The 26,729-nt window shown below is 48.0% G+C and overlaps 3 protein-coding genes across 3 annotated transcripts in view; 1 reads left to right on the top strand and 2 right to left on the bottom strand.

The window, feature by feature from the left end:
- The window catches only part of CILP (cartilage intermediate layer protein), a 115,405-nt gene that overhangs the window by 6,398 nt on the left and 82,278 nt on the right, over positions 1–26,729 (bottom strand). The window lies entirely within an intron of this gene.
- ANKDD1A (ankyrin repeat and death domain containing 1A) lies at positions 824–15,088 on the top strand. The gene is made up of 15 exons (XM_088536166.1): positions 824–880; positions 4,111–4,214; positions 4,844–4,942; positions 5,520–5,618; positions 6,114–6,218; positions 7,080–7,178; positions 7,636–7,734; positions 8,847–8,945; positions 9,792–9,890; positions 10,393–10,491; positions 11,369–11,467; positions 12,589–12,684; positions 13,603–13,804; positions 14,507–14,638; positions 14,916–15,088. The coding sequence occupies exons 1-15, from the start codon at positions 847–849 to the stop codon at positions 14,975–14,977; spliced, it is 1,527 nt and encodes a 508-aa protein (XP_088392292.1). The 5' UTR covers positions 824–846; the 3' UTR covers positions 14,978–15,088.
- Positions 16,177–24,318, bottom strand: SPG21 (SPG21 abhydrolase domain containing, maspardin). Its single transcript, XM_010217572.2, has 8 exons — positions 24,225–24,318; positions 20,526–20,687; positions 19,592–19,672; positions 18,893–19,038; positions 18,202–18,310; positions 17,630–17,737; positions 17,127–17,267; positions 16,177–16,818 (listed from the first exon to the last, which is right to left on the bottom strand). The coding sequence occupies exons 1-8, from the start codon at positions 24,285–24,287 to the stop codon at positions 16,696–16,698; spliced, it is 933 nt and encodes a 310-aa protein (XP_010215874.1). The 5' UTR covers positions 24,288–24,318; the 3' UTR covers positions 16,177–16,695.

The following is a 26,729-nucleotide window of genomic DNA, read 5'->3' as shown; positions in this document are numbered from 1 at the left end:
ATCTGCAGGAACCCCTTTCTCTTCACATAACTTTTTTTTTTTTTTTTTTCCTATGCATTCCAAGGCCAAAAATCAACAAAATCTACTCGGTCAACCCAAGGTCTCTCCTTTCAGAGCAAAAAACGACACCGACGGGATAATGCAAGAGAGACAGCGGTGTCAGATTTCAGTACAGACCATGGGGACACGGAGCAGCAGGTCTATTTGTGACACCCTGAGATAGGACCTGGGTCAAAAGGAAAGGTTTGCTCGTGACGAGAAGGCTGGTGGCTCCTCTCTAGGAGGGCAGAGGTGTCAGGGTGAGATCCCGGAGCACAGCTGGGCCCCGGGCAAGCACAGCGATGGCTCCTGCAAGGGCCACCAGGCTGTGGGGACAGTGAGGAGCTCCCTGGGGACCGCGGACATGGCAGAGGGGCCCCGGAGAGCAGGAGACAGCTCTGCTGGCGACCTCGGCTCAGCCGGGCACCAGCATCATCCTCCACACGGCACGGGTGGGAAAACACGTTATTCCCCACACGAAGCGGGTGGAAAAGCCGTTATTCTCCACACAGAGCCGTTATTCTCCACACGGGGAGGGCGGGAAAAGCCGTTACTCTCCTCACAGAGCGGGAGGGAACTCCCTTCCTCCCCGTATTTCGCCCCAACACACACACTTTCCCCACACGAAAACATTAAAAACGCGGGTTTTTTCCCCCGTCTCCCTTCACCCCGGCGCTGCCGCGGCGCCCGCCCCCGCGGCGGGGCCGCCCCGCTCAGCCCGCCCCGCTCCGCCCGCCGAGCGGCGGCAGCGCAGGGCGGCAGCGCCGGGGCCGGGCCGGGCCGGGCCGGGCCGAGCCGGGCCGGGCCATGGGCGACGAGCTGGCGTCCGAGGGCGACACCCGTGAGCGGGGCTGTGGGGGCGGCGGGGCACGGGGGTCGCCGGCGGGGGAGGCCCCGGGGCTGCGGGCGGGGGCAGCGCCGCCCCCTCAGCTTTAATAAAACATAAAAAATCGCAACTAAAACCGCGTACCTGGAGGTGCTGCGGGTGACGTCACTACCTCGTTTCGGCGGTTTGGCCCCGTTTCCGTCGCAGCTCGCGCGCCCGGCCTGGCCCAGGGGCGGGCAGCTTTTTTGGGGGGGTGGTTTAACCCCTTTCCGCCCCTCCGTTTCCTTTGCTGCTTTTTAAAAATCTCCCGAGCTGCTGTGTCGCTTTGCTGGTGAATTTTTAGAATAATTTGCAGAGTTATTTGGGATAACGACGTTTATATTCAGTACCATGAGGTGCGAAACGCCTTCAACCCGAGGCTCCAGAGGGTGGGAAAAGCTGCTAGGTATGCATTGAAATGCTCCCCAAAATACACCAAAACACCCCTGAAATGCGGCCTGGGGCCAGCTGTACCCTGTAGTCAGGAGCACATTTACTCTTACAGTGCTAGACATGCTAGTGTGGGTGTCGAGATGTTCTGATCACCAAGTTGTTCCCGTTTGTTGCTGAAAATAAATTGCAGCCCCTATAGCCTCTGCGGTGGATGATTTGTTATTGTGTCTTGACGATGCAGAAGAGCAGATGGCGGAAAGAATAAATAAGTGACGATTTGACATCTCTTGACAAATCAGCTGATGCTTTGGACATTCATAAAGTGAATTTCTGTCACCTGCAGAGTGGGTCACCAAACATTTGCTTGCCTGAAACATAGCAGAGGTTTTCTCCACCAAGCAGAGATGAGCGTTTGCAAGCAGGTAGCCTGTGCGTAGCTGTTGGTATTGATAACTCGCATGAAATCCACTTGTTTCTCCAAATTCTCTTGGTATTTACACCCAATGAGGTGAAACAGCAGGTCCAAGACTCTTGAAAAAATCTGTCTTGTATTAAGATCTGTTTAATTTGTGATTATAGATTTTGGTTATAGATTTTTTTTTTCCTGGAAATAGGGGAAACAGGCGGTGAGAAATCCAGAGGGTGACACCATTGCCACTTCAGGAGTGTCCAGCAGGAAAGCCTTCCTACTCCCTCAGAGAGACATTGCTAGTGCTGTGTACACTGCCAGGCTCTTGTTTAGCTCCTCAGCGCTGTGAAACGGGAACTGTAACATGTTTTCATGCCTCTTGTATCGCACGTGGTTAGTGTCTAGTGTGTGTTTTCTCAGGATATTTAATGAAGCCTTGTGCATGCATGTTTGCAGCCACTCGGTATTAACACAGGATGCTCACAAGTGGATTGTGCATCGGAAAATGCGAAGGCAAAAGCTTATCCACATGGAGATCAGCAGCAAAGTCAGTGGAAATGCGCTGATTTGTACAGCCAAGAGCCTCTCCTGGCATCATTGGCCTCTCACCATCCTCAGAGTTCACCTGTGCAGCACATTGACCTGGGCAAAGCCCTCCCTGCTCGGGCCAGCACGTCCTTGAGGGTTGGTTTTTGGTCAAGGAAAGCAGCCTTGTTGTGGCTCTTATGACAGCCAGGTGGTGGAGACCTGTGGAGAGTGGTGCTATTTGGGCATGGTTTTTCCCAGGCAGAAGCAACTTACTGATGTTCTGCAGTGACTGCATGAGCTTGGGTTTGGTTTCCAGCTTTTGTAGCCATTCAGCTGAAAGCAGCTTTTCCCGCTCTATTGCAAGAGTCATAAAAATATCTCTGTATTATCCCCAAAAGACCCTCAGGAATAGTCTACAAAAATGAGATCGTCTTTATTCAGCTGCACTCAGCACTGCCCAGGTCTCAGTCAGCACCAGAGCACCTTTGTTCTAAACACAGATCAAAATATAGAAGATGGTTGTGCTCCCAGAGGGTGACAATCTTGGACAATCCCATAATGAGCCAGGAAGATTTTGAAAGTTAGGATGAGTGTGGAATAGTAGCAAAGATGTGTGATTCAAGGACCACGTATAGACTGAAGTGTGGGTTAAAACTTGAACGGACTGAGATGATGCAAACGTGCACGAAAAATCAATTTACTGCTAGGGATGTTTTGCAAGATAAAGCAAGGCATGAGCCTGAGGTCAGAGTCTCCTGCCCTGGTTTATGTGCTGGAAGTGGCTTTGTCACCCAGATAAGTTACTTTGCCCAGGCTCATTTGTCTGGGTCTATCTCCTCGCCCCGTGAGGATACAGTTTTCTGGACTTTGGCCAGTATCTCTCCCTGATGCTGCCCTGCCTTGTGTCCACAGGGCATCTTGTGCGGGCAAAAGGCAGAGATCGGTTTATGGGATTGCAAGGGATGCTGTGTCTCCGGTGCAGACATTCCCAGGAATGCCTTAGCTGTCAGGACAGACACCACTCCTTCCTGCTCCTGCCTCTTCTTACTGAAATGGAGTAGGAGAAAGGGGAAGGTAAAGGGGAGAAAAAGTGATGAAAACTGCACCATCCTCTGCAGTGGAGAATCTGCTGTGCGAAGGGTTAAACCCTTGTGGAAACAATCTGGAAATGGAACTGGTGAAACTTGAGGCCAGATCTTATCTATTCAGAAAAAAAAATCCATTAGTGTGTAAAGTGTGTGCAGGGAGTCTGCGGCAGGACCCTTTGGTTTGCAGGGAGCCCATGCTGAGCTCAGAAACCCAGACCCCAGCGCTGCCACAGCATCTTCCCTAGGGAGAACAGGCAAGCGAGGCTTGCACTGAGCCCCTCTATGCTTCCAGGATCTCCTGCGTGCAGAATTCCCTGCAGTACGACCTGCAGAGCAGAGGAGGAGGAATGGGCAGAGTCCAAGCCAGCTCCCTAGTGCGATGTGACAGGCTGCGGGGCAGACTCGGGCACTGCTCAAATCCCCTAAGCATTAGGGCAGGGACCGAATCCAACAAAGACCAGCACCAGCCTTGCCAAAATCCTTCGGAACCTTCCTGTCAGGCTACTGCAGGCCCAGGGGCTCTTTTTGGTTTGACAAGGAGGTTTGTTCAATCAAGGAGAAGTTTGCCAGGGCAAGGCCCAATGTGGAGAGTGAAAGCTCTCGGCTCGTGCCTAGCTGTGCAGGACGAGTGCTGCTATTCGCAGTAAGTTGTGCACAAAGCAGCCCAGGTAAAACACTAATCCTGGGGCAGACGGGCGCTTGGGTGCTGCCTGGGAGGTTTTTGGGGTGCGCTGCGCTGTGCTCCGTGGCAGTGCTGCTCTAATGCCAGCCCTGTGCCCTCTCTGCAGTGCTTCATTCCGAGAAGGAGCTCCACGACGCGGCGAAGCGTAACGACACGGCCAGGATGGAGGAGCTCATCAAGAAAGGGGTTGATATCAAAGCCAAGAACAGCGTAAGTCCTGGGTATTCCCACTGCCAAACTGCAGGCGTGTTTCTGAGCTGCAGATCCTTGATGCTGCTCCCCTCATTAGCTGCTCAGTTTGTCAAAGCTTTAGGACACACCACACAGGGCTTAAACAGCTCCTCTGGCAAGTGAGCAGTTTGACAGCATGAAGCCCATAGCACTGGCATCCTGGGCAGACTGCAAAGTTGCAGACACTGAGGAAGGATGATAATTTAGGGCTCCCTTAGAGCCAGTGAGTCCATGGCTCATGCACGTGGCTGCAATGAAAGGCTTTGATTTTGCTGCCTCTGTCCACCAAGGCTGTAGGACTGGCTAAATTCCTGTTGCAGATCTCCCCATGTTGGCCAGTAGGTTTCTGGGAATGTGGATTTGCACGCTTCCTAACTTATTCCATCCATCCTTGGGCAATCCCATCCCTGCACTGTCCACTGTAGTACATTACTGTAGTTTCTAAAAGAAGCTGAACAGTGCAGGTTACTTTCTGCCAGGAACACTGAATAGTGCAGGGAATTCTGACTGCATGGATGGCAAAGAGGATTTGGGCTTGCGGCAAGGCCAGTGGATACCACATGCCCCCCACACACATTAACCTCCCTCTCCCCTTCCTTCCCTTTCAGACGGACCGAACTGCCCTGCACTGGGCTGCAGGAGCAGGGAATGAGGAGGCCGTGCGGCTGCTCCTGGACCACGACGCCCCGGTGGATGATGAAGACAGTGTATGAAGGCAAATCTTCCTTTTGTGCCCTGCAAGTGTGGTCCGGGCTTGGAGAGTGCTGGAGGACAGTTACAGACTGCACCTTATTCCAATGCATTGCAATGCTTGGAAAGCTGTGGCAGCCCTGCCGAGGGTGGTGCAGTGTCCTTTGGGAGCAAGCCTGAGGTCAGGATGTGGTGTGCTCTGTTTTTTGGCCTTTTCCCTGAATGCCCAGTGACCAGGAGACATGGCTGGGAGATTTTGGGAGGTTTTCTCTGTAGCATCAGGCCATCCAGCTTCCTCTGGTCATAGTACTGGGGCTTCTTGGCGGGAGTGGCAGCCAGCAAGTTCATTTTCTCCCTCCCAACAACCAGAGTAATGTGAATCATTGAGTAGGAAGTGGTAGACAAGAGGCAGGTCTACTTAGCTGCTGACACCATCTGGTAGGAGTAATAGTAACAGGTGAGAGAGTGGGCAAAAAAATAAAGAAATAGAAACATCTGGGAAACCTCATGAAGTTAGAGGGACAACTTTTCTCCAGGATGGGGATGGTAGTGGTCAGCAGTTTAGCTAAGAACATATCTCTCCCCTTTTCTCAGTTTGGGATGAACGCGCTTCTCCTGTCTGCCTGGTTCGGACACCTCCGTGTCCTGCAGATCCTCGTCAATGCCGGGGCCAAAATTAACTGTGTCAATAAGGTGAGAAACAATCTGTGTGGTGGCAGAGCCAGAGGGTGATAGGGAGAGACAGGAGGGTTTTCCTGTGAGCTAAGGTGACGTGGCAGCATCTGCTGTGGGGCTGCCATCTGCACATCCCCCGGACAGTGTGACCTCAGGTGAAGTCATCTTCACCTTTAAATGACTTATTCCTAAAGCAGCTATGATGATTGTAGCTGTAGAGATGCACAAGGCTTTCTCAGCTCAAATTTGTGCAGTGCTGGGGTGGAAGGTGTTACAGAAATGGGAAATGGGTTTAATAATTCAGCAGTCCCTGTATTTACAAATAGACCTTGATTAGAAAAGGAGCACCAGCATTTTGGAGTCACAGCTTCCTGTTTGTAGCCCTTGTTAGCTTAGCTCTGAAATTTAAGGGAGGCATTGGATGTGTCTTTGCTAGCAGTAACAAGCTGTTAAAAAAAAAAAGTCCTGCTGTCTTGAACTTCTTCAGCAAATAGTCCTTTATCTCCTCTGCAGAATGGCAGGAACCTGCTCCACTGCGCAGCTCAGCGAGGACACATCCCGGTGCTGGAGTTCATCATGGAAGACCTGGAGGACATGTGTGTGGATGAGACAGACAAGGTAGGAAGGCTCTGCACGGGCTTGCTTCATGGGGCCTGATCTTGCTCTGCGGTCCTTGGCACGAGTGTCCCCCTTCACCTTGGGAGGATCGTGGCTGAGCCCCGCTCGGATGGTGTTTGCAAAGTGCCAAGGGGATCCCACGCTTTGGCAGTTGGGGATTTCGGACACTGGCTGCTGGAGAACAGATTCAGGAGCTTCATTGTCCTTCTCTCTTGTAGCCAACGCCCAGGGTGTGGTGTAGGTTAAGTAATAACTGCAAGGAACCGTCTCCCAGCATGTTCCAGCATCAGCTGGTCCATCTCTGAAGATGAAGCAGAAACATGCAGGGCCTGGCACACACACTTCTCCTCCTGCTGGCCACCATAATTCCTGCAGTGACCCTTCCTTGCAGCACAGCGCTTAAATGAAGGAACAAAAGATCTACCTTACCCCAAAGAGTATCAGACTCATTGATAAAAAAGCTCTCACATTTTAGTTCTGTATTTTATCCTTAATTGCTCTCCATAAACTTCCTATGCTCCCCTGTATGAAACAAACATGGAAAAGTGCTTGGTGATGCCAAGGTGATTGGAGTTGTTAGCACCAGTGGGTGGTTCTGTTCAGGTTGTTTTGCTAGGATCATCCCAAATCTAAAGCAGAGTAAAGGTTTACAGCTGGTGCTTTGGATAACTGTCTATGAAGCACAGCACTTTGTTTCCCTCTGTGGGCGCTAAACTCACTGTGCAATTGGATTAACTGCCCAAGGCATCACTGTATGACTCTCTTTCTTGGACTCTATTTCTTTCTACTTTTCTCTGCTTTCTTTCTACTTTTCTCTGTTTCCTATTCTTGGACCCTATTTCTTTCTACTTCCTTTCAAAGGCAGAGAGGACAGCGCTTCACCTGGCTGCAGAGTATGGGCAGCTGGACGTGGTGGAGTTCCTAATTCGACTGGGTTGTTCTCACAGTGCTAAAGACAAGGTATGGGCAAAAACCCCACACTGAAAGTATGGGAAAGCCCACAGATTAGAGGATCTGAGTGTCAGGGAAGAGGCTACCATAGGAGGCTATTGGAAGCAGGTTGTGAGCAGCTGTTCTTTGATTGTGGCATACCAGGGGTTTTCTTCCCCATCTACTTGCAAACCATTTGTATCTCAGTCCATGCTGGATTTCTGTCCAGGGCTTTTTGTCCAGCGTGCACAGTGACCTGATGGAGCTCATTTCAGTTTAAGAGAGCTGGGTTTCTTGTCTTCTGCTGCTCCTGTTAGAAAACTGTTTCATATCCTTGCTACTGGTTAGAATCTCCTTTTCTGTCACTCTGGATGTCCTCTTTGAAAATATACTGTATCTGAATACTCAGTCCTGTGAGACATATATATATATGTTTATTTATATTGTGTATATTTATCTATATAATATGAACTTGTTGGTTTTTCAGGAAAATAATACAGCATTGCATTTAGCTGCTAAAAATGGACATCTGTCTGTGCTGCAGAAGATTTTAGGCATTGGAGTGGACCTTGATGAAAAGAACTTAGTAAGTACATTAAATCAAAAGAAAACTATGTAAATTTTACCCTTTCCTTTTTTAGAAGTGTTCTTCTGCTGTAGTCATTAGGGTGAATGGTTAGCATTGATGGAACAAGTTTGAAAGATAACTGATTTTTTCTAAATCGTATACATGTAAAAAGCAGGACACATTTGCAGAGTATCAGTTAAAGGCAACATCTTTCTTGGGCCAGTATCCAATTCTAAAGTGTCTCATTTTTTTTCCTGCTGTACATGGTGACCTGCCTTATCACTTAATTATCTCCCTTTTTCTCCCTGACCTGTGTACATTCTAGTGCCTAAATCATTATTGAAGGTGTTTTAAGCTAAACCTCAGTGTGTTTTGTAGTATTGACTTAAGCATTGAACATATGGCCCTGATATTTGAGATCCTCTCTTTTTGATAGACTCACTTGGGAAAACTCTATGCTTGGAACAAACTTAAAGACTTAGAGAGCAAATATTAGCTAGGTAAAGATATATATATTCCAGGGCACACACTCAATTAAGTTTATCAGCATTTTTTTAGTCTCATTTCATTGCAAAGTATATTTAAATCTGATAAGGTCTGAAAGAATAAGAAAACCATCTTATGTAGCAACTCTGGTAGCATTTGTCTGCTTCAGAAGAGCTGCCCTTCTGTTTAAGGAGCAATAATAAAATTGAATTGGGAATTCCCCTGGATTCTGTTTTCTCGTGATGCAATTAGCCATGGCCTTCAGAAAGGAGAACCAGTGGTCCAGGGCCTTGGGTTACCAGTTTTGCCTATGACTTCCTGAGGTGTTCAGGGAATGTTCCTGTAAAATTCCTTTTTGCAAGGGGGTTCAAGGGAAGAAAGGGTAATGAACATAGTGTCTGTTGTATGGCCTATGGGTCAGCAGTTTCCAGTGGGATAAGGATAGAGCAGGACTCCGATACACTGGTGGCTCATAGTTGCTTTCTTTTTTTATACTAGTCGTTGGAATAAGACATCCCTGGCCTGCAAAATGGGTATTTTGAAACACCTTGGATTGGGAAGCTGGGTGAGGGACTTGCTTGTTCCACAGCTATGTCTTGACCTTGGGTACAGAATCGCTGCTCGTCTCCTCTTTTCTGTTCCAGGAAGGACTAACAGCCCTGCACCTGGCTGCCGAGGGGGGACACGGCACCTGTGTGAAGCTGCTCTTGGAGGCAGGGGCGGATGTTAATGCCCAAACCCAGGTGAGCTCTGTGGAGGTGATTCCCTTTCCAGACACATTTCCATAGTGTGACCGCAGCACCTGCAGAGCCTGCGCTCCAGGCATCCAGGGGCAGCCAGCAGCTTCTGGGGGATGTAGCTTCTGGCTGTCTTCTGGAGGGCTGCTGTCTGATATAATGGTAGCACAGAGGAGCCCTGAGCCAAATCACGTAGTTTCCAGCAGGAAGAACCTCTTGGACCCAGAGACTGTTCACACTTTTAGATTCCTTTGCATGTCTGTTGCCACCGTGGCAGGGCAACTGCAGAAAATCTTAGTTTCAGACCTTGCTTATGAGAGTTGGAGCTGGCCTGGCACTGCATTCCCCTCCTCTTGTCAGGCTCCTGCTGCCACTTGACCTCAGTATAACTGTTCTCCTGGGAGCTCTCCCAGGCTCAAGCTATTCAGGCATTTGAGAAGCCAAATCTCACTAACTCAGTGAGAACTGAGCAATGTGGATTTGCCCTGTGCATCTGGGTCCAGACCTGAGGCCTCCCAGGATGGGCAGCTGCTACAGGCTAAGGCCAAGTGGTCCCAGCACATCAGAAAAAAAATTACAGAGAACCCTGAGAAAAGAACGTGAGGTTTTGTATAGACAAAGAGGCAGGTGAAACTGCTCTGGGACTGGGATGGCTATGGAGACAGTCTCTGTGGTTATTTTTAGTAGCAGAGCATGGAGTTCTAGCAGGAAGGAAGGAAGCTGAGAGATCTGTGAGGACAGTCTGTAACATCTGCAGCTCCTGAGGGGAAACGGGGAGATCAGAGGGCTACAGTGATCCTCTCTTTGAAAGGGCATCCTGACTAATACCCGTCTTTTTGATGTGCCTCTCAGAAGAGGATGAACTGCCTTCACTACGCAGCGCTGCACGGCCATGAGGAGATAGCCAGGGTCCTCCTGGGTGCAGGAATCCACAGGGATGCAGTTAATCACGTAAGTCCCTTTCAATGCTCTCATCACTTACAAAGAGACAAGGCCAGTTTGTAGAGCTGTTGAGGGGTGCAGAGCAAGGACCAGTGCTTCCGTAGGGCTCTGCAATATTGCCAAGCCTCCTTCCAGGCCAAGCTGGCAGCTGCCTTAGTCCAGGCAGGCTGCACAAAGCACGGTCTGTTCAGTGCCATGAGCTAAGCTCTTAAGCACAGGGCATGTGCAAAGATCCTGAACTCTGTTAGCAGCCAGCACTCGTGATGGAAAAGGAGCAGGGCACAAGAGTATGGATGCATTTGCCTGCTAGAGTACTCAGGCATTAGCCTGTTCATCAGCTGGGCCTTCATCCTGTTGCATAGCCCTCTCTGGCACTGTGATCACCAAAACAAAAGGCCTCAGTCAAACCTCTCTGTCCACGAAGGACATTTGAATCTCAAATGCTCTATGTGACCACTGCATGGATCTCAATGTCTTTTCCATTTTGTATGCCAGTGTGTTTTTTCCACAGCAAAATGCATCAGCTACACACATTGCAGTGCTACAGAACTTCCCAGCTGTGGTGAAGATCCTCATTGATGCGGAGTGTGACCTCGACATTCCGGATAATGTAAGGCTGTAGCTCCTCTCCTTCACCTTTGGTGTGCGAACCCCTTTGATCACCTTAGGGACAGGAGTAAGGAATGTTTTAAAGTGGGGAAACCTGCAAGTGCAACTTAGGAAGCATGAAACTCCTGTAATGATTCTGCATGTTGGAGTGAGGTGGTCACCTGACATGCTCTGTGCTGTGTCCCTGGGACCTTGCACAGTCAGACTCTTGTCACCCAGCTGGCAGAATATGGGAGAAATTTCAGGCCAAAAGATAATCTGCAAAATGCCTGGGGGACTGAGAAAAGGAAGCAAGCTGGAGGTAGAGGATTCCCTCACCAAAATAGTTTTGAGGGGCTTCGCTCACAAATGGGTAACAGTTTCAGTTAACACTCATTCTTGCAGTGACATCTGGCCTCATGCTACCACAGAAGTGTCAGTGTTTAATTTGATCCTTCTCGTTAAAGAATCCCAAGGTGCATGTGCATTGCAGTGCATACATTAAGCAGGTCCTGTGTCGCAGAGACAGAACTGGCACAGGGCTTTCCTCTCTTCGCTAAACTATCTGAAATTGCCTCAATAATGAGAATTAATAGATTCCTGTAAGTGGCTCCAGGAAGCTGAAGGTTTCTTCTTCAGACTGAAGTGTTACCATGGAGGCTTCCCATGGTGTTTTCCCAGTGCTGGGACATGGACACACCAGGTCTGCCTAGCCCTTGGAGTCCAAGCCCCAGTTCAAGGTAGGAGGGTGGTCGTCTCCACCTAAAAAAGAGGTGAAGGGGAAAAGGGGACAGAGCTGACAGGTCTTCCAGTGCTTCCTCCTGCTACTGTTCCATCCTCCCTCCCAGACTTGTGCTCGTCCCTCTCTGAAATTTAGTCCTTTCTTCCATTTTCTGCAGAGGCAGCAGACTCCGCTCCACATCGCTGCAGAGCATGGCAGGCAGGACATCGCTGAGATGATTCTCATTGCAGGGGTCAATCTGAAGCTGACAGACAAGGTAAATGTTGGGGTTTATCCCAAACATTTGGGGTTTGGGTTTACCCCCCCAAAACTGGGGAGAGGTGCAAGAAAAATATGGATCATCTTTGTCATTGTCTTTCTTAATTTTCAAGGAAAACTAGTAATAATATTAAAATCTGTATATTTTCAGGGAATAGGACCTTAAAAGACTGCTGAGGTTATTTTTGTGTGTGTGTGTGTATTTTCCAGGAAGTAAGTGACTGGGTCTTTAGAAGGCAGAAAATAGTTCACAAAGACTAAACGTTCCCCTCAGAGTTGTTCCAATTCCTGCTACTTCTACTTCTCTCATTGTAAACATTAATGTCAGAGATCTTCTGGAGTAATAATAAACACTGTATCCCCGGGATGACAGTGTAAGTGTTTTAGTGCTTTAAAAGTAGCTGACTGGTGCAGCTCTCATAGCCCGTGTGCAGGGCTTTGGCTCCAGACTGGATGAGCAGAGCAGTGAGTGGCAGTTTGTGTGTGTGCAGGGGAGATGCTGAAGGAGAGTCTCGCTCACCTGGGTGCATCTTTGAGGTCTTGTTCCTTTCTACTACATCCTTTGGCAGGGATACAGCTCCCCCCGCTCACACACTCCCGCTCATCCAAAATCACGTTCCTAGGGAGCAGTTAGACTCCCATAGTCCCACCAACCTGTGCTGTCTCCTAGGAGACCATTTCTGATCGTGCGTTTGTGGATCCTATAGAATTAATGAGGTTGCTTAAATGAGCTCAGTTTCTCAGGTGTCAGCAAATCTGCAGCACAAAAGGTGGTAGGATGCCCTGAAGTGCTGAGCTGGTTCTCTGAGCTGCTTACACCCGTGTTGCTGGGCACACTGCAGTTCTGCAGGATGTGTCAGCAGCCACTGCACTGAGAAGCGCCCCGTGGCAGCAGGGACGATGCCAGCCCATCTGCACAACCCCTCGCTGCAGGCAGCCGCGTGCAGCTGCGTCACATCCAAGCTGGAGCTTGGTGTCCTGCATCCCAGTTGGATGTGTTGCTCCACAGGCCACGCTGCTTCCTTGCTCTGCCCTACGTATTGGAGACTGCCAGGCAGGCACGGAGATGGCACCTTTGGAGCAGCTTTTTCAGCTTATTTTCCCCTTCTCTAATTTCAGCAAGGAAAAACATCTTTGGATGTTGCTGCCCGAGGCAATCACATCAACGTGGCAGACATGATCATCAAAGCTGATCGGTTTTACAAATGGGAAAAGGTGAGCAGCTTACACCACGCTCTGCATTTGCCAGGGCAGATGTAGCTTTCTTCTCTCCACTTCTCTCCACATTACCAACTGTGGAGGGGGAAATAAATGCAGGACATCCTGTGACTGCCTGGCCTCAACTTCCTCACCTTATTTAAGAAAAACAAAAGCCCTCACCATGCCAACCAACAAGTCTACTTAAGACTTCCCTTATTTTAATAAAAACCTCCATTATTAAAAGCCCCAGCCTATGCTGAAGGGAGCAGGGATTTTCAAAGATACTTTGGCAGTTCAACTCCAAATCCCAGAGCAGAGAGTGTAGTATAATTGTTTCCTTTATTGGGAAGGGGAAACCGAAGGACAGCACAGGAAAGTGATTGTCCCGAGGTCACCAGAGATGCATGGGCCCTTGAGAGTCTCCACAGTGGTGCTTTATTCCCCGTGGAAGGGAGGCACCTCGCCTGCCCACACATCTCCTTACCTGTCACTAGCAGAGCAGTCAGTTCTGGTTGGTTTCATGCAGCTAAAGTTGATAACGCTCTGGAGGGGACAGGAAGGTGGCCCGTGGCGCAGGCGCAGCTTCAGAAGGGATGTTCTGTGCCAGGCCCCTCACAGGCTGCTCCTGCAGCCGTGCACAAAACCACTGAGCCTCCTTGCAGCCTTGCACGTAAAGAACACGAGCACGTGCCTGTGTCCCAGGGGAACAAGGAGATTTATGGCTCTGCATATGAGCCCCAGATAAAAGGCACTGTAGAAACGCAAATTCTGATCCACATGGACTTGCACAGCAAAGCTGTTATTAACAGCATTTGTTAACAAACTGTCCCAGGACACAGCAGGTTGGTTGCATCTTTTCCTCCCTCAAAAGTCCCAGTGATGATCGAGCAATTCTCCAGTATCCCGCACTGAAACTCCTGTCTGACTTTGCAGGACAACCTAAACAGTGATTCTGACTCCTGGGTAGCAAAACATTTGACTTTTAAGCAAGATCACAGGCTGGAAACACAGCACATTCGCTCAGTAATGTGGAGATTAGCTACTAAATACCTCAAACCTGGTGAGTGGAAGAAGCTGGCGCATTACTGGAAGTTCACAGACGCGCACATCAGAGCCATTGAGCAGCAATGGACAGGTAAAAACCACAGCCAGGTATTTTCCTTCATTTGGTCTATATTTCTAAGACGTAAGACTGCTGTACTAGGAAAACATGAAGGGAACCAGCTGCTTCATCTGCAACAGGCAGGAGATTGGCTTGCAATGTTCTATTTGGTGAACGTGAGTGTATCTATTCCCTGGAGTTCATTGTGGAAGGGAGCCCAGGGCTCTCAAGCACAGGAGTTGCAATCTGTTGCTCACTACTTCAGATGTGGTGCCAGATCTGTGAATCCTTGCTACAGAAATCAAGTAAAAAATCCAAAAACCTTGTTCTCTAGGACAAGAGAGAAACTTGCTGTTCTTTTTTTCTTTTTTTTTTCCTTTTTTAAGGGAGCCAAACCAGGAAGGCAATGGAGTTTCCATTAGAATGTAACAGATAGACTAGTGAAAGCAGAATGCTGAGTTTTGGAAGCAGATCACCACTGGTTTGGTTACAGTAGGGAATCCTGTACTTTGTGCAATGCAGGGAGGGCTAGACTATGCTCTGAAGGCAGAAATTCTTTATTGCCATAAAATGTTGTGTTGTATTATTCTAGCAATCAGACCACACCTGTACTTAGGAGCCACACAGTAAATTCCTAAGAGGAAAGGAATCCAAAGCCACCAGTTTAGAAATCAGCTCAAGTCAGGCCTGTGCACTGTAAAGAATGGGATTTCATTTGTGGATTAATCTTGCCAGGTACGAAAAGTTACAGGGAACATGGCCATCGGATGCTGCTTATTTGGCTTCATGGTGTGATCACGGCAGGAGAAAATCCTATCAAGGGATTATATGAAGGTCTTGTGGGGATTGGAAGAAGAGATTTAGCAGGTAATGCTTTTGTCTTCCTTCAGATAACACAGCAAGTGCTGTCTGAATTCCTTGCCATGCAATGTGCACCGAGGAAAACTAAGCACAGCCACTCCTGGAAGCTACTGTCCATCTTGTTACTATTACATATGTAGTTTCTTCCTCTTCCTTATTTTATCAAATAAACCAACAAGTCTTACCCTGGCCTTTACTCTCTGTGCAGCAGGACATGCCTACAGCCTGTTATCAAGACATATCCCATCCCTTAGATTGGAGAATATTGTATTTTCCTTTACAGAAAGCATTCGAAAAAAAGCCAACGCAGACTCCGCTTCTCCAAAGAAGTGCACAGCAATGTGACACCCAAGGGCAGGAGCGGGCTCTTCATCAGACACTTCTTCAGCTGTCTGGGAGCTGCAACAGAAACACTCGCTCTCCTCCCCAGCAAAAGGCAGCTGCAATTTAAGGGCTTGTGTCATAAAAAGTTGGCATCAGTGCTGCCTCCTTGGTGTGAAACAAGATCATCAGCAGATGCTAATAACCTTTAATGCCACTTTTATATAAAGTGAGATTTTACTTGCTATTGCACAGGTTCTGGTTACCGTAAGAGTAGTAAAGGAAGTAAACCTCACTTGCCACGCTGTGAATGAGCATCAGGAAATACAACACTTTTACTGTAATTTGTTTACACATTTTTGTAGGTAAATTTTTTATTGTAAATTTTGTAAATTAATTGGGGGAATGGCTTTGTTTTTAAGTGTTCTTTATGTACTTTTTCTTTTTTTTAACCATCAACTTGCCTTTTTTGTTTGTAACTTCATTGTTTTCTCTGAACAACTTCTGCACTAACAAAGAAATGGTTCTCGGCACTATTTGCACTCAGCTGGGAGCATCAAGGCACTGACCCTGTTTCTCTTGAAACCTAGACAATGATAACCTTAAAGGTTTAGAGTATCTTCCTAAAAAGTTTCAGAAAATTAACACGTCAGTGAATTATTAATAAATCAAATAGACAAATTCTTTAATCTCTAGAAGGCTACTGCTTGAAAAACTGTGATGAAAAATGGCTTTGAGTCCTTGTTTACCTTAGGACAGACACAGCTGCATGCTCTGCTCAAGAATATCAGGGTGCACCTTGTCCTGACCAACATACTTGTATTTTACTGCTTCCATTCAAAAAGTCTGTCATTTGTTATTTATAAAGCCTAGGACTAACGTACACTTTTTTTTTCTCCTTAAACACCACTGCCATGTAAGATTTTGTATTTATTTTTTACAATGTTTCAAGAGGAAATAAGATTCCTGTGTTCCAATAAATCAGACTTTTACACGAGATTACATCGTAGTCATCCTTTATAGCTAATATTGTGCAGCTCTTACTCAGAGCTAACTCAGGGCAAAGTTATCAACATTGTAAGTGAAGCTTTTTCATGCACAAAGTGAGTCCAGACCTAAGGTACTGGCTCTATGGATTTCTTCTACAGGTGGCCAGAGAGGCAAATCACAATTGTAGAAGTCTCTACTACTGCTCTCTAGTAGTGAAAACAAGAGGCACTTGATGAAATTGAAGTTTTATTGAAAACCATTTCAACAGCTAGCAAGAAAGTTAAAAATTCAAATGCTGTATTTCAAATAGAAAGTTACTTTCAACACAATATATGAAGCAAACAAGTCGTGGCAACATTGGCACTTAAACATCTTTTGAACCAATATTCAACAAAAATATGGCCGCTTATTGGTACATAACCTGCATGTGGCAATATATACAGCTGAATGAAAACATAAAAAGAAACACTGTTCTGTTTAAGAACATGAATGTGAAGCCTTTGGTAGCAAAAATGTCTTTGTTTTTAAAACTGTAGTCTTCAAAGATACTTCCTGAAATCCAAAAACTAAAAATTAAAGGTATTTCATTATGCTGTTGTGGGTTTATCATCCTTGGGTAGTTCACTGACTATTGAACCTGTTGGAATCACACAGTGATAATCGGCTAACAAAAGGAAAAGGCAGAGTGGGAACAATTGATTGTACGCAGGAAGACCGAACTGATTCATCGTTTTCATGGACAGTCACAAAATCTACTGCTCCTCTTGCTCGCTGCTGCTGTGCAGGCTGATCTTCTGCACTTCCAGCTCTTCCGCGCTCACCATGGAGGGATCAATGGCTGCATAGCGGGTCCCGTGGAACTGCAGCAAGTGGATCTGTTGGACATGGAAAATAACGCTGAAACCGGCGTGACATTTCAGGAATCACTTAGGAATAATCATTGTGAGGATGAAGTTAATTGCCGTGAAGAGGTCAGGGAAAAGACAGATGAAACAAAACAAAAGCCCCCAAAGGCGACTCTCAATGAATGTGGCCACTCGGCCCGTTCTTCTGTACCAGACACCTGAGATCCAGGGCAAACAGAGCTCCAGCAGGTTCAGAAATGAGGGTGGGCAAAAACGGGAGTTTCTACTGCTGTTCCAGCTACTCATGTTAGTAGATAGATCTGAACGTGCAGACTCACTTGAATATACAGGTTGACTTCAGCACTCCTGCAGAGATAGGGGAAGTTGCCTCCTGTTTTGAGGTGAGCTCTTCGGCCGTTTGGATAAAGCTTGTACATCTCCTCTTTTGCTTCAGTCGAAAGCGCGCTCTGGTCAAACACCTAGGGAAAAGTGAGCTAATTAGAGCTGCAATCAGATTTATCTTATCAAATCACACTGGATATGTGCTGCTTCTAGAAGTGACTCTTGGCTCCACTGTGGAATGGTTTTGATGAAAAAGAAATCAAGCAAATGGCTTAGACAGCAACAGTTAGATATGCCAGCGTATAAAGGTTTCCTGAACTTGGTTGTGTTACTGCACTGAATATCCAATTATCCAACTGATAATTTAAGACAAGAAAGAAAGTGTTGTCCAGGCAGAAGGCAAATCTAAAGATGAAATTAAGACGTTGCAAATATTTTTTTAAGTTTCTAACAGACTATCTAGGCAGCATTAAAAGGAATATGTCAAAAATCCACTTACATCCATAATAGTTACAGGAATGTCTCGAATTTTATGAGGCTCTACATAGGAATTCTGGCAGTTGAGGGTAAGTCTTGAAGCTAGTTCACTCTGGCCCAGGCTCTCCAGCTTGCAGTAGAAAGAAATACCAATTAACAGCATATTTCACTGCAGGAAGTTAATGCAATATTAACAATACATCCAAAGACAAGCTAACGCCTCAGTTTTAAGGGGAAATATGACTGCATTTCAGATCAAAACTAGAGTTCCTACTTAATATCTCTCTGCGTAAAACATGAGTGGCTTTTCCTTCCAGAGCACAGCGTACATTTAAGCCACCACGGCACTTTTCCTCTCCCATCTAAGAATTTCTTAGTCTCTTCTTAACCACAGTCACAGCTTAAGTCACAACATTGATCATATTGCTACAGTCGTGACGCTCATCGCCTGCTCCGGAGCCATTCCTTAGCGTTCAACTTCAGGATGAGAAAATGAGGAAAACGGCAGAAATATCTACAGGCTCCGCTGTCTGCTGCTAAGGGGCTTCTCCAAAGAGAGTGTCACCACAGCGGGCAGAGTACACGGCCACCTACCCTGTCCACCATGAAATCAATCCCATCGGCCATCTCAGGATCTAACGGACCAGAGGCAAAATTCCCAAGGACAATTTTTTTCAGCATAAAAGCAGGCATCAGCCAAAAGCTAAAATAGAAACAAGGTGTAACCATCTTCAAGCACCCAGGACCCCAGGATTAAGACTTTTTTGTAAAGCCTCCCTTTTTTGTAAGTCTCCCTTTTCTTGCACAGACTTTGTGCTTTAATTGCAAATTAAGTCTCCAAAAAGCTTTAGGAACACAGAGACGGAGAACCTTGCAGCCAGGTTCTAGAAACACTCTGCAAAGCTGCTCCCTTCTATCGCATGAGTGCAGTTTGAAGGCAGTAAATGTGACATTTCTCACTTGAAATTTTGTTTTACTAGAAATAAGAGTAACGGTTTCTGAAGTCGGACCTTGTGGCCTCAGAAGATCACAAGAATAAGATAAATACAAGTCTAGTCTGTCAAACTCCACAGCGCCAATTGTGAAAATCTCTATTTTCTTGTAACATTCCACCATGCATTTTCCTCACCATTAGTCACCCAAACTGGAAGCAGATTAGACATCTTTTTCAACCAAATTAGTGTGGCATTTCATTGAGAAAAAAGCAAAACAAAACACACCACAAAGCAAAACCACCCAAAAACCAGCGCCGTGAATCGTGACTGCCTTTCGCAGTCTCTCCTACCTGTTTGCTGTCCATGTCTGATTGAAGATAGAAGTGTCACTAAAGGCATTACACAGGATCAGAGATTGAACCCTGGGAGACTTGTGGGTGTATTCAGCAAATTTCTGAGCCAAAAAGCCTCCCAGGGAAGCTCCAAAAAGGTGAACCTAGTTTAAGAAAAATCAGATCATATTACCATTTTGAAATACGTGTCCCTTAAGTATTCTGATCTATTATAAAAATAAGTCATTCAAGCTTTATTCCTGTCCTTATAACATGTTTTTTTTAAAAAAATCAAACTCTTCAATTCGGATTCTGTAATTTATAGGATGCAATAAACACTGAAAGATGAACTTGAAAAGCTTAAGAAAAAAAAGCAAATATTTTATTCCGTCTTCAACAGCTACTCTAATTTACTTACTTCCATTTTGTCCTATTGTACTACATGAATCACAAACTTCCACAGGTTCTCATTAAAAAATAAAATTAACTAATATAATTTTTAAATTAGGTCTAGAGTAGCAATGAATTTAGCTAAGCATTACAGTTTTCAGAGTACCTTAGAAAATAAATTAGTTTTAAAAATAAAATTGCAACATAGTCTCTATATTTAGGCTGCATTTTCCATCATATTTTATATACTTGCTCTTAAATGAGGCTCTTCTAAATGCTTGTTTTTTATTCAACTATATATCCATTTGTTTGACTTGGAGTACTCACTTTGTCCAACTGAAGGTGATCTAACAGTTTTCTGAATCCATCACAGAATTCAAGGTGATCCCAATACACTGGATACTGCAACTGAAATTATCCACAGTTAGAAAAAAGGTGTTTTCTGACATTTCTGCCTGGAAGTTGAGTTACAATTCACACATTAACATGACTAGGGGAGGAGGGAGAGGAAGGTTGTTCACACTAACTACAAGCCTTAGCTTTGCTCTGAATTCCCTCCACGAAGCCTCTCCCAAGGCTCGAGCTCCGGAGCGGGAGGACCGGGAGCCTCCCCCTCGCTCGCACGGAACACGGATCGGGAAGCGGTGCCGAGCAGGTCAGCTGGGAAAGGGCAGAATTGATCCACAGCTTCGGCAGAGGGAGAAGCTGGAATGATTTCCAGGGATTTCGGAGCACGTAATGGTGACAGGTACAAAAATCATTCACTGCTACAAGAGACGCAGGGATGCGCTTAAAGCGACACTGCTGAGCATCGGTACCGCTGCACAAACCAACCCTCTCGCCATATAAACAGAGCCTGGGAGCTGAGAAGCCATAAAACAACAGGAGGGGCTTGGCACACGCAGCTGTGCAGGCCAAAAACTAGATCATCCCTAAGGCAAACACGGAAATCCTGCACGGATCCATGCACTTTTTTTTAAGGGTAGCAAGGATCCTGCGGGAGACCAAGACAACTGGTGTTCAGGGCACACAAGGGAATAAGCAGCCTGAGAAGTTAATACTCTGCACAAGGCTCTGGATAAGCACTCCTGGGAATGTACAACAGATGTCAGCCTGCATCCCTGTGTCATGTATCGTGCATCACGACACAGCGCCAGCTCTCCGGGATCCTCGGAACCGGGAGGCTGATCCCCGCGACCCACCGCTGATCAGAGCGGCAAACAAATACATGGAGCTCCAACCCGGGACTGGGAATACTCACAGCAATAACTCTGTAACCCCATCCAGTCAGGGCCAAAATCTGCTGGAAGAAAACGTCCGCAGTTCCACTTACAGGAGGCAGGAATATGAGCGGGCACCGGATGCTCCTCGGGCCTGCATCGTACAGCGACCAGACCTTACTGTCGTCATCGTCCACTATTATCTGCAAGGAGAGGAGCACGGCAGCGAGATGAGCTTCCTCAGAGAGCTTCCAGGGGGGCCCTTATCAAATTGTTGGCGTTACAATCTCAGGCTGCCCTTGAACAAGGGCATCGTGGGTTCTTCTCACAAGAGCCCTCTTCTCCAGCTGGATGGATATGGCTGGAGGCAGAACCGTGGCCATGGGGGGTGAGAGCCGACGCTTCGCGCGCCCCGACGCAGGGAGCAGCGGCACGAGAGCCGGCGGGAGGTGAGCGGGAAGCTCCACGGGCTCCGGCGATGGAGCTGCCATTGGGCTTCATTCCAGGAACCTTTTCCAGCCCGGGACATGGGGTTTAACTGCTGCTGGCAACAGCCTGTTCCGCGTTTCAGCTCAGAAGGGCCTAGTGCGGATGACAGATGGCTTAAACAGCCAACACCACAAATCACTAATGTGAAACAGAAATCCCAGCACAACCCGCATCTTTAAACACACAGGAGTTAGGTTAGGTCCTTTCCTAGCAGTGCTGGAGCCTGACTCGCCTTCCACAGCTTCTTCCAGCAGCCTGTTGCAGGTATTGAGATACCTGTTTAAACCCCCACAACCCAGAAAGAGCACCCAGGAGTTGGTCTATTGCACAGACCCAGACCTGCTCGCTGCTTGAGCAGCAACATGCAAGCACAGTGGCCCCCCTCACAGCACTAAGCTGCTCGGGGAATCGGGCAAGAAGAGCGTATCGCAAACCAGATTTGCCCCATTAACAAATCTGCCTGTGACAGAGCCGGTATTTCAGGCTCCGGGAGCATGTGAGAAGTCACATGAGGCTGTTGTTCTGTAAAGTCACCAAGGAAAAGGCAACTGCATACCAAAGCTTCCCAGAAAGCATTTAAAAATTCCCATACAGGGAAAACGAAACAAACCCAAACTTTGGTAGGCAGCGCCAGAGCTCCCGGCTTTGCCGCTCTCGTGTGCTCAGGGCGGCTGCTGGAGGCTGTGACCAGCTCTATCTTTAGCAATATCCGGGGGGTGAAGCAACCCCTCGGTCACACATGTCCTGCAATCGCGTAAGCAGAGCGAGTTCACGTCAAGGGAGCAGAGACCCAGATAACTCTTTGGGCTCCCTCAAGCCCAGCCAAGGAGCCAGCGGGTTTAAGGAGTTGCTCTATTTCATTTCTGGCCTCGTGCTGGATAGTTAAGCAGCAGGTCCAGTGCACCGTGCGGAATCAGCACGGCGCTTTGGTAGGTCACCAACCTCCTTATTCTGCTCTATCACCAGGATTATTTACAGTTTACATAACGGGTAAAATCTCCACTTCATCGGAACAGATGGCAGAGCTTCCCTCAGCTTTAGCAGGGACAAGGAGTCCTCTGTTGATGACTTTTAGGAAGGATTTATTGTAGAGAGCAAATCATGCATTTTGTGGAGGAGAGGACACTGCTCCCCGCTTCCTTGCTCTCCCTCCTCGCTTCACGCGCGGGGAGCTGCGATACCTGCCCCAGTGCAAGGGGCTTTATCCACATGGGCATTTTATGCTCTTCTCAGGAGCATCTTGGTGTGTTCTCAAATGCCCCAAGCTCCAGTTCTGCTTCTCACCAGTTGATCTGACAGCACTGAGGTGTCCTGATCAGCAGAAACCATGAGCTTGGGCATCTAGAAAGCTCCTTCTTCTATAGCACACGTGCTTTGCCCGTGCTTTCTTTGGGATACTGCAAGCAAGGCTTGCTAGACACTGCTCCATTCATCTTGTCTTTAAATTCTTCAAACTGTGTTTTTTTTTTTCCTCCCAGAAGCTAAGGCCAGTTTGTTAATTCCCACCTTTGTCACAGGAGCAGCAAAGCACCCGTGCTGCACGTGAAAACAGACCCTAAAACCAGCTCTGCCGAACCGGGCCAGTCACTGCCTGGAGGTAAAACAGGATGGCAAAAAATTGGTGCAGCAGAGTCTGGTAATGGCCCGAAATGGAAGGGAGCTGAACAGCCAGAGCCTCAGTTAGCATGCAGGGTCAGCCACACAGGACCTTTCTTATACAAAAAAGGCCGATAAGTGGCAAAAATGAATGCGATACCTTGAACAGAGAACCCTTCAAGCCTTCTCTGTATGTGATTTCCTAGGAAAAGCTGCACGGAAAGCTCTGGAGAAGATGCTAACCACTATTAAGCACTGCTCCCTGTGTGCAGGGACACTGTCCCTTTAGCATGGCCCAACTGCAGCAGACTTGCTCCAAGAGGCAGCCCAGCTGCCAGCACTGCTCCTGTGCATCAGCACGGCCAAAAAAACTCCAGAGAGACCCCAAACCAGCGAGTTCACCGACCCGCTTGGCCCATGCGGTCACACGAGCAGCTCTGCTCGCCCAGGCAGCTGGCGGGAGGAAGGGGGACAGTCCTTCACTGCAGCTGGTGGCCGGGGCTGTTCATAGAATCATAGGTTGGAAGGGACCTCTAGAGGTCACCTAGTCCAACCCCTGCACATGCAGGGTCACCTAGAGCACGTGGCGCAGGGCTGCGTCCAAGCGGGTTTGAAGATCTCCGGAGAAGGAGACTCCACAACCTCTCTGGGCAGCCTGTTCCAGTGCTCTGGCACCTTCACTGTCAAGAAATTTTTCCTCAAGCTCCTGTGGAACTTTTGGTGTTTCAGTTTCCGGCCATTTCCTCTAGTTCTGTCGGTGGCCACCACTGAAAAGAGGCCAGCCCCATCCTCCTCCCATCCTACTTCTAGACACTGCTCAGGTCCCCTCTCAGCCTTCTCTTCTCCAGGCTGAACAGGCCCAGCTCCCTCAGCCTCTCCTCATAGGGCAGATGTTCCAGGCCCCTGATCATCCTCGTAGCCCTGCGCTGGACTCTCTCCAGCAGCTCCACATCCCTCTTGTCCTGTGGAGCCCAGAACTGGACACAATACTCCAGATGTGGCCTCACCAGGGCTGAGCAGAGGGGCAGGATCAGCTCCCTCGACCTGCTGGAGACGCTCCTCTTAATGCTCTGTTCCAGCCAGAGGCCTCGGTGAGTGGCACAGCCTGTGCCCTTTGCCACGCGCGGGGCCACACGCTCCAAACGTCCCTCTGCGGCTCAGCGAGAGGAAATGGAGAAGCCCAAGCACGCAGGGAAAGTGGTCAGACGAGGTGAGTAAGCAGCCATCTACAGGGCACGCGGAGGAGGAACATGTGGTGGAGGCATCTTCCCACTTTGAGGGGTGCAGAGGCGGCCCGGCTGCGAGGAGCTCCCCGCCAGCGCCCTGCTTCGGCCTCAGGCCGAGGAGGAGGAGCAGAGGCGGCTGCCTGGCCGTGCTGCAGCCACACGAGCCCGGTGCAAGCAGCCGCTTCTACAAAACAGGGCACGTGGGGGACCTCATGCGTGGCTCGTCACCAGAGTGACGAGCACGTGGACGTTCAGGGCGCGTTTTCACGCGCTCAGATAACACACAGGGCTGCTGTGCAGCTCAGAAAGGGAACCAGGTCGCCAGCACCCCCAGCACTGTTTTGCATGAACCAGTTTCACCGCGTAGTTTCCACCACCGCAAGCAAACCCCATCTCCAAGCAGCCATTTCACGCACAGGTTGCACATACCTTTTTAAGAGGAACCGTACTTCTGAACCAGTTATAGTCAGGAGAGACTTTAATCTCTCCCATGATGTTTAGAAAAAGCTCCGTTGAGGTCAGCCTGAAACAGAGACACACAATGTTTGAGACCAGGACGGCAGCACAAAGGCCGCGCTGTGCGCGGGGTCAGCGCGCTCTTATCGACGATTATTTGGCCTCCACCTCGTGCCCAGTTTGCTTATCCTTAGTTTTCATCACAAGCCACTTAATTATCCTCCCAAGAGGGAGTCACCTGATGGCCTTAGTGTACCAGTCCTATTAGGAAGTGGCAGGGCCTTTGTAAGAGGATTCCTGCACAATAGCTGCTGGAAAAGACAATTGCATTGCAGGATACAGCTGGCAGAAAAAAAAGAAGAGCTATTTAGGCTGTGTCTTTAATTTCATAAATGTCTCCAAATTTGTAACTGGTAGGTGTTGATATGAGTCACTCAGCAAACAATAGGTCTATGTTATTGCACAAACCTACTTTCCAAGTATCCAGAATGTGGTTTCCAGGCTCAGGATAAGTGACCCAAAGGAGCCCCAAAAACGAGTGGGAATATGAGCCAGTCTGAGGTTTTCTTCACAGAAGAATTCCCAAGTTTTTAATCTACTAATGCAAAAACTGACTCTTGTGAGGAATCACAGCTCAGAAGAGATCTTTGAAGCATACCAATTAATACCGATTACCAATTAAAACTGATTTACTATGAAATACACACTCAAGTCAATTCCCTTATGCACATGAGTATACATAATGAAAGTTTGCTACAATATTTTTTCATTTGCAATAAACAAATTTAAAAAAATTAAATCCAGAAGGCCTGTTCAAGCCCAAGAGACTGTTAACTTCCATTTATATAACAGATACTATCAAGTAGTTCTGAAGTTTGCGTGCTTGATAGCTTTACCCTGAAAGTTAATCACCTCGGGGGATTATTTTCATCTATTCGTACATGGTCCTGTGCATAAGAAAACAAAAGCAACTTTGCTCTTGTTATTTAGCAGTTGCCAATTACAAATCAATAGTTTCTTGTTTCTTACTTCTGGGAAAACAAGACTTCAGCATATTCCAAACCATTTCTCCATGCAAAAAGAAAAGCTGCCAGCACGCGGGCTTCATCCGCTTACTTGGTTACAACTGGATTCATGGATATTTATGATTTCCCTCTCTCTGGGGCTCCAACTTTCAGTCTGAATTTACTGTTTCCCAAGTATGTGAAAAATGAATTTGATAAAGGAAGGTAATTCTAAACCATGCACATCAGACACTGCTGGAATGAGGAGGACAGCTGGGCATCAGGGAATGAAAACAGCCGTTCAGGCTGTTAATTCCTGCCAACAACCATGCATTAGTTCTCATAAGCCTTTCAGTAAACCATGAGGCAAAAGAACAAGGGCAGAAGTAAATTACAGTGAATGCCTTAATGTTTTTGCTGCAAATATAATAGCATAGCAAGGTCAAGAAACACGAGTCACGAGCACTGCATGAGGCACCCCGTGAACGCACACGAGCCACAGAAAGGCCTGATGCTCCCAGCTCTGTTGTGACGGGAGCAGGAGCCCGTGTGACATCTCCTTTTCTGCCGTCTCATGCCTTTGGCACCGTTAAGCTAATTGGGTGACTGACACTTATCTTTGCCTCCCTACTCAGCCGTTCCTGCTCTGGGGAAGGGAGCAGCCCCCAGCAGGGACTGCAGCCATTTGCCCCAGCTCCTTTCTCGTAAGGGTGCATCAGGGGAAGCAGAACTGCTCCCTTTTAAAGCAAGGATAAACTATTTTCTGAAATTCTATGAAAAATAGGGTTTTTTTATTTTTATTTTTTTTTGCTTACACCAATGTCCTGTCACCGAAATCATTTTCCTGGATACAGAAAAATGACACACACACACACACACACACAGTTATCTGTGTCAGCGAGGACAACGTCCTTCCAGCTATAGGAAATGAAACCATTAAGTCGCACCAGGAAATCCAACAAAGACAGCTCAGGTCACAAATACGGATCCCGCTGCTGCTCGTGGCCAAGCCGCAGCTCCCATCTTTCAATAGAAACAAACTGAGGAACTCTGTATTCTTGAAAAGAATTCCCCGGGAGAGGCATCGCCTACGGACACATCCCGTTAACGGGAATGCGGAGCTCGGGATAACACTCCCGCCAGCTGCTCCCGCCCGTCGCTGCTCGCAGGGGGTCCCGTTACGCAGCCCCGTGTCACCCCCTGCCCCGCTACGGGCAATGACACCAATGGGACCACCCCCCACGCGGGGCTAGGTGGCCCCTGCCCCGCCGGAGCCCCCCAGGGAAGATGATCCCGAAGCCGCCAGCCCCTCGGGAGAACGGCACCCTGGACCCCCCTTGCAGGAGCTCCACGCCAGGCCCGACATCAAGAGCCCCCTGGACTCGCTGCGGCCACGGAGCCCCCCAGATCCCCTCAACGCTCTCTCAGAGCCCCCTCCCCGCCCCTCAGCCCCCCCTCAGCCCAATATCTCCCC

This window comes from Tinamus guttatus, unplaced genomic scaffold (genome assembly GCF_059628265.1).
Source record: "Tinamus guttatus ecotype Peru unplaced genomic scaffold, ASM5962826v1 Tinamus_guttatus_pri_ptg000004l, whole genome shotgun sequence".
Classification (NCBI taxonomy): Eukaryota; Metazoa; Chordata; class Aves; order Tinamiformes; family Tinamidae; genus Tinamus; species Tinamus guttatus.
Note: the sequence above shows the minus strand (reverse complement) of the source record. Positions and strands in the feature narration are given on the sequence as shown.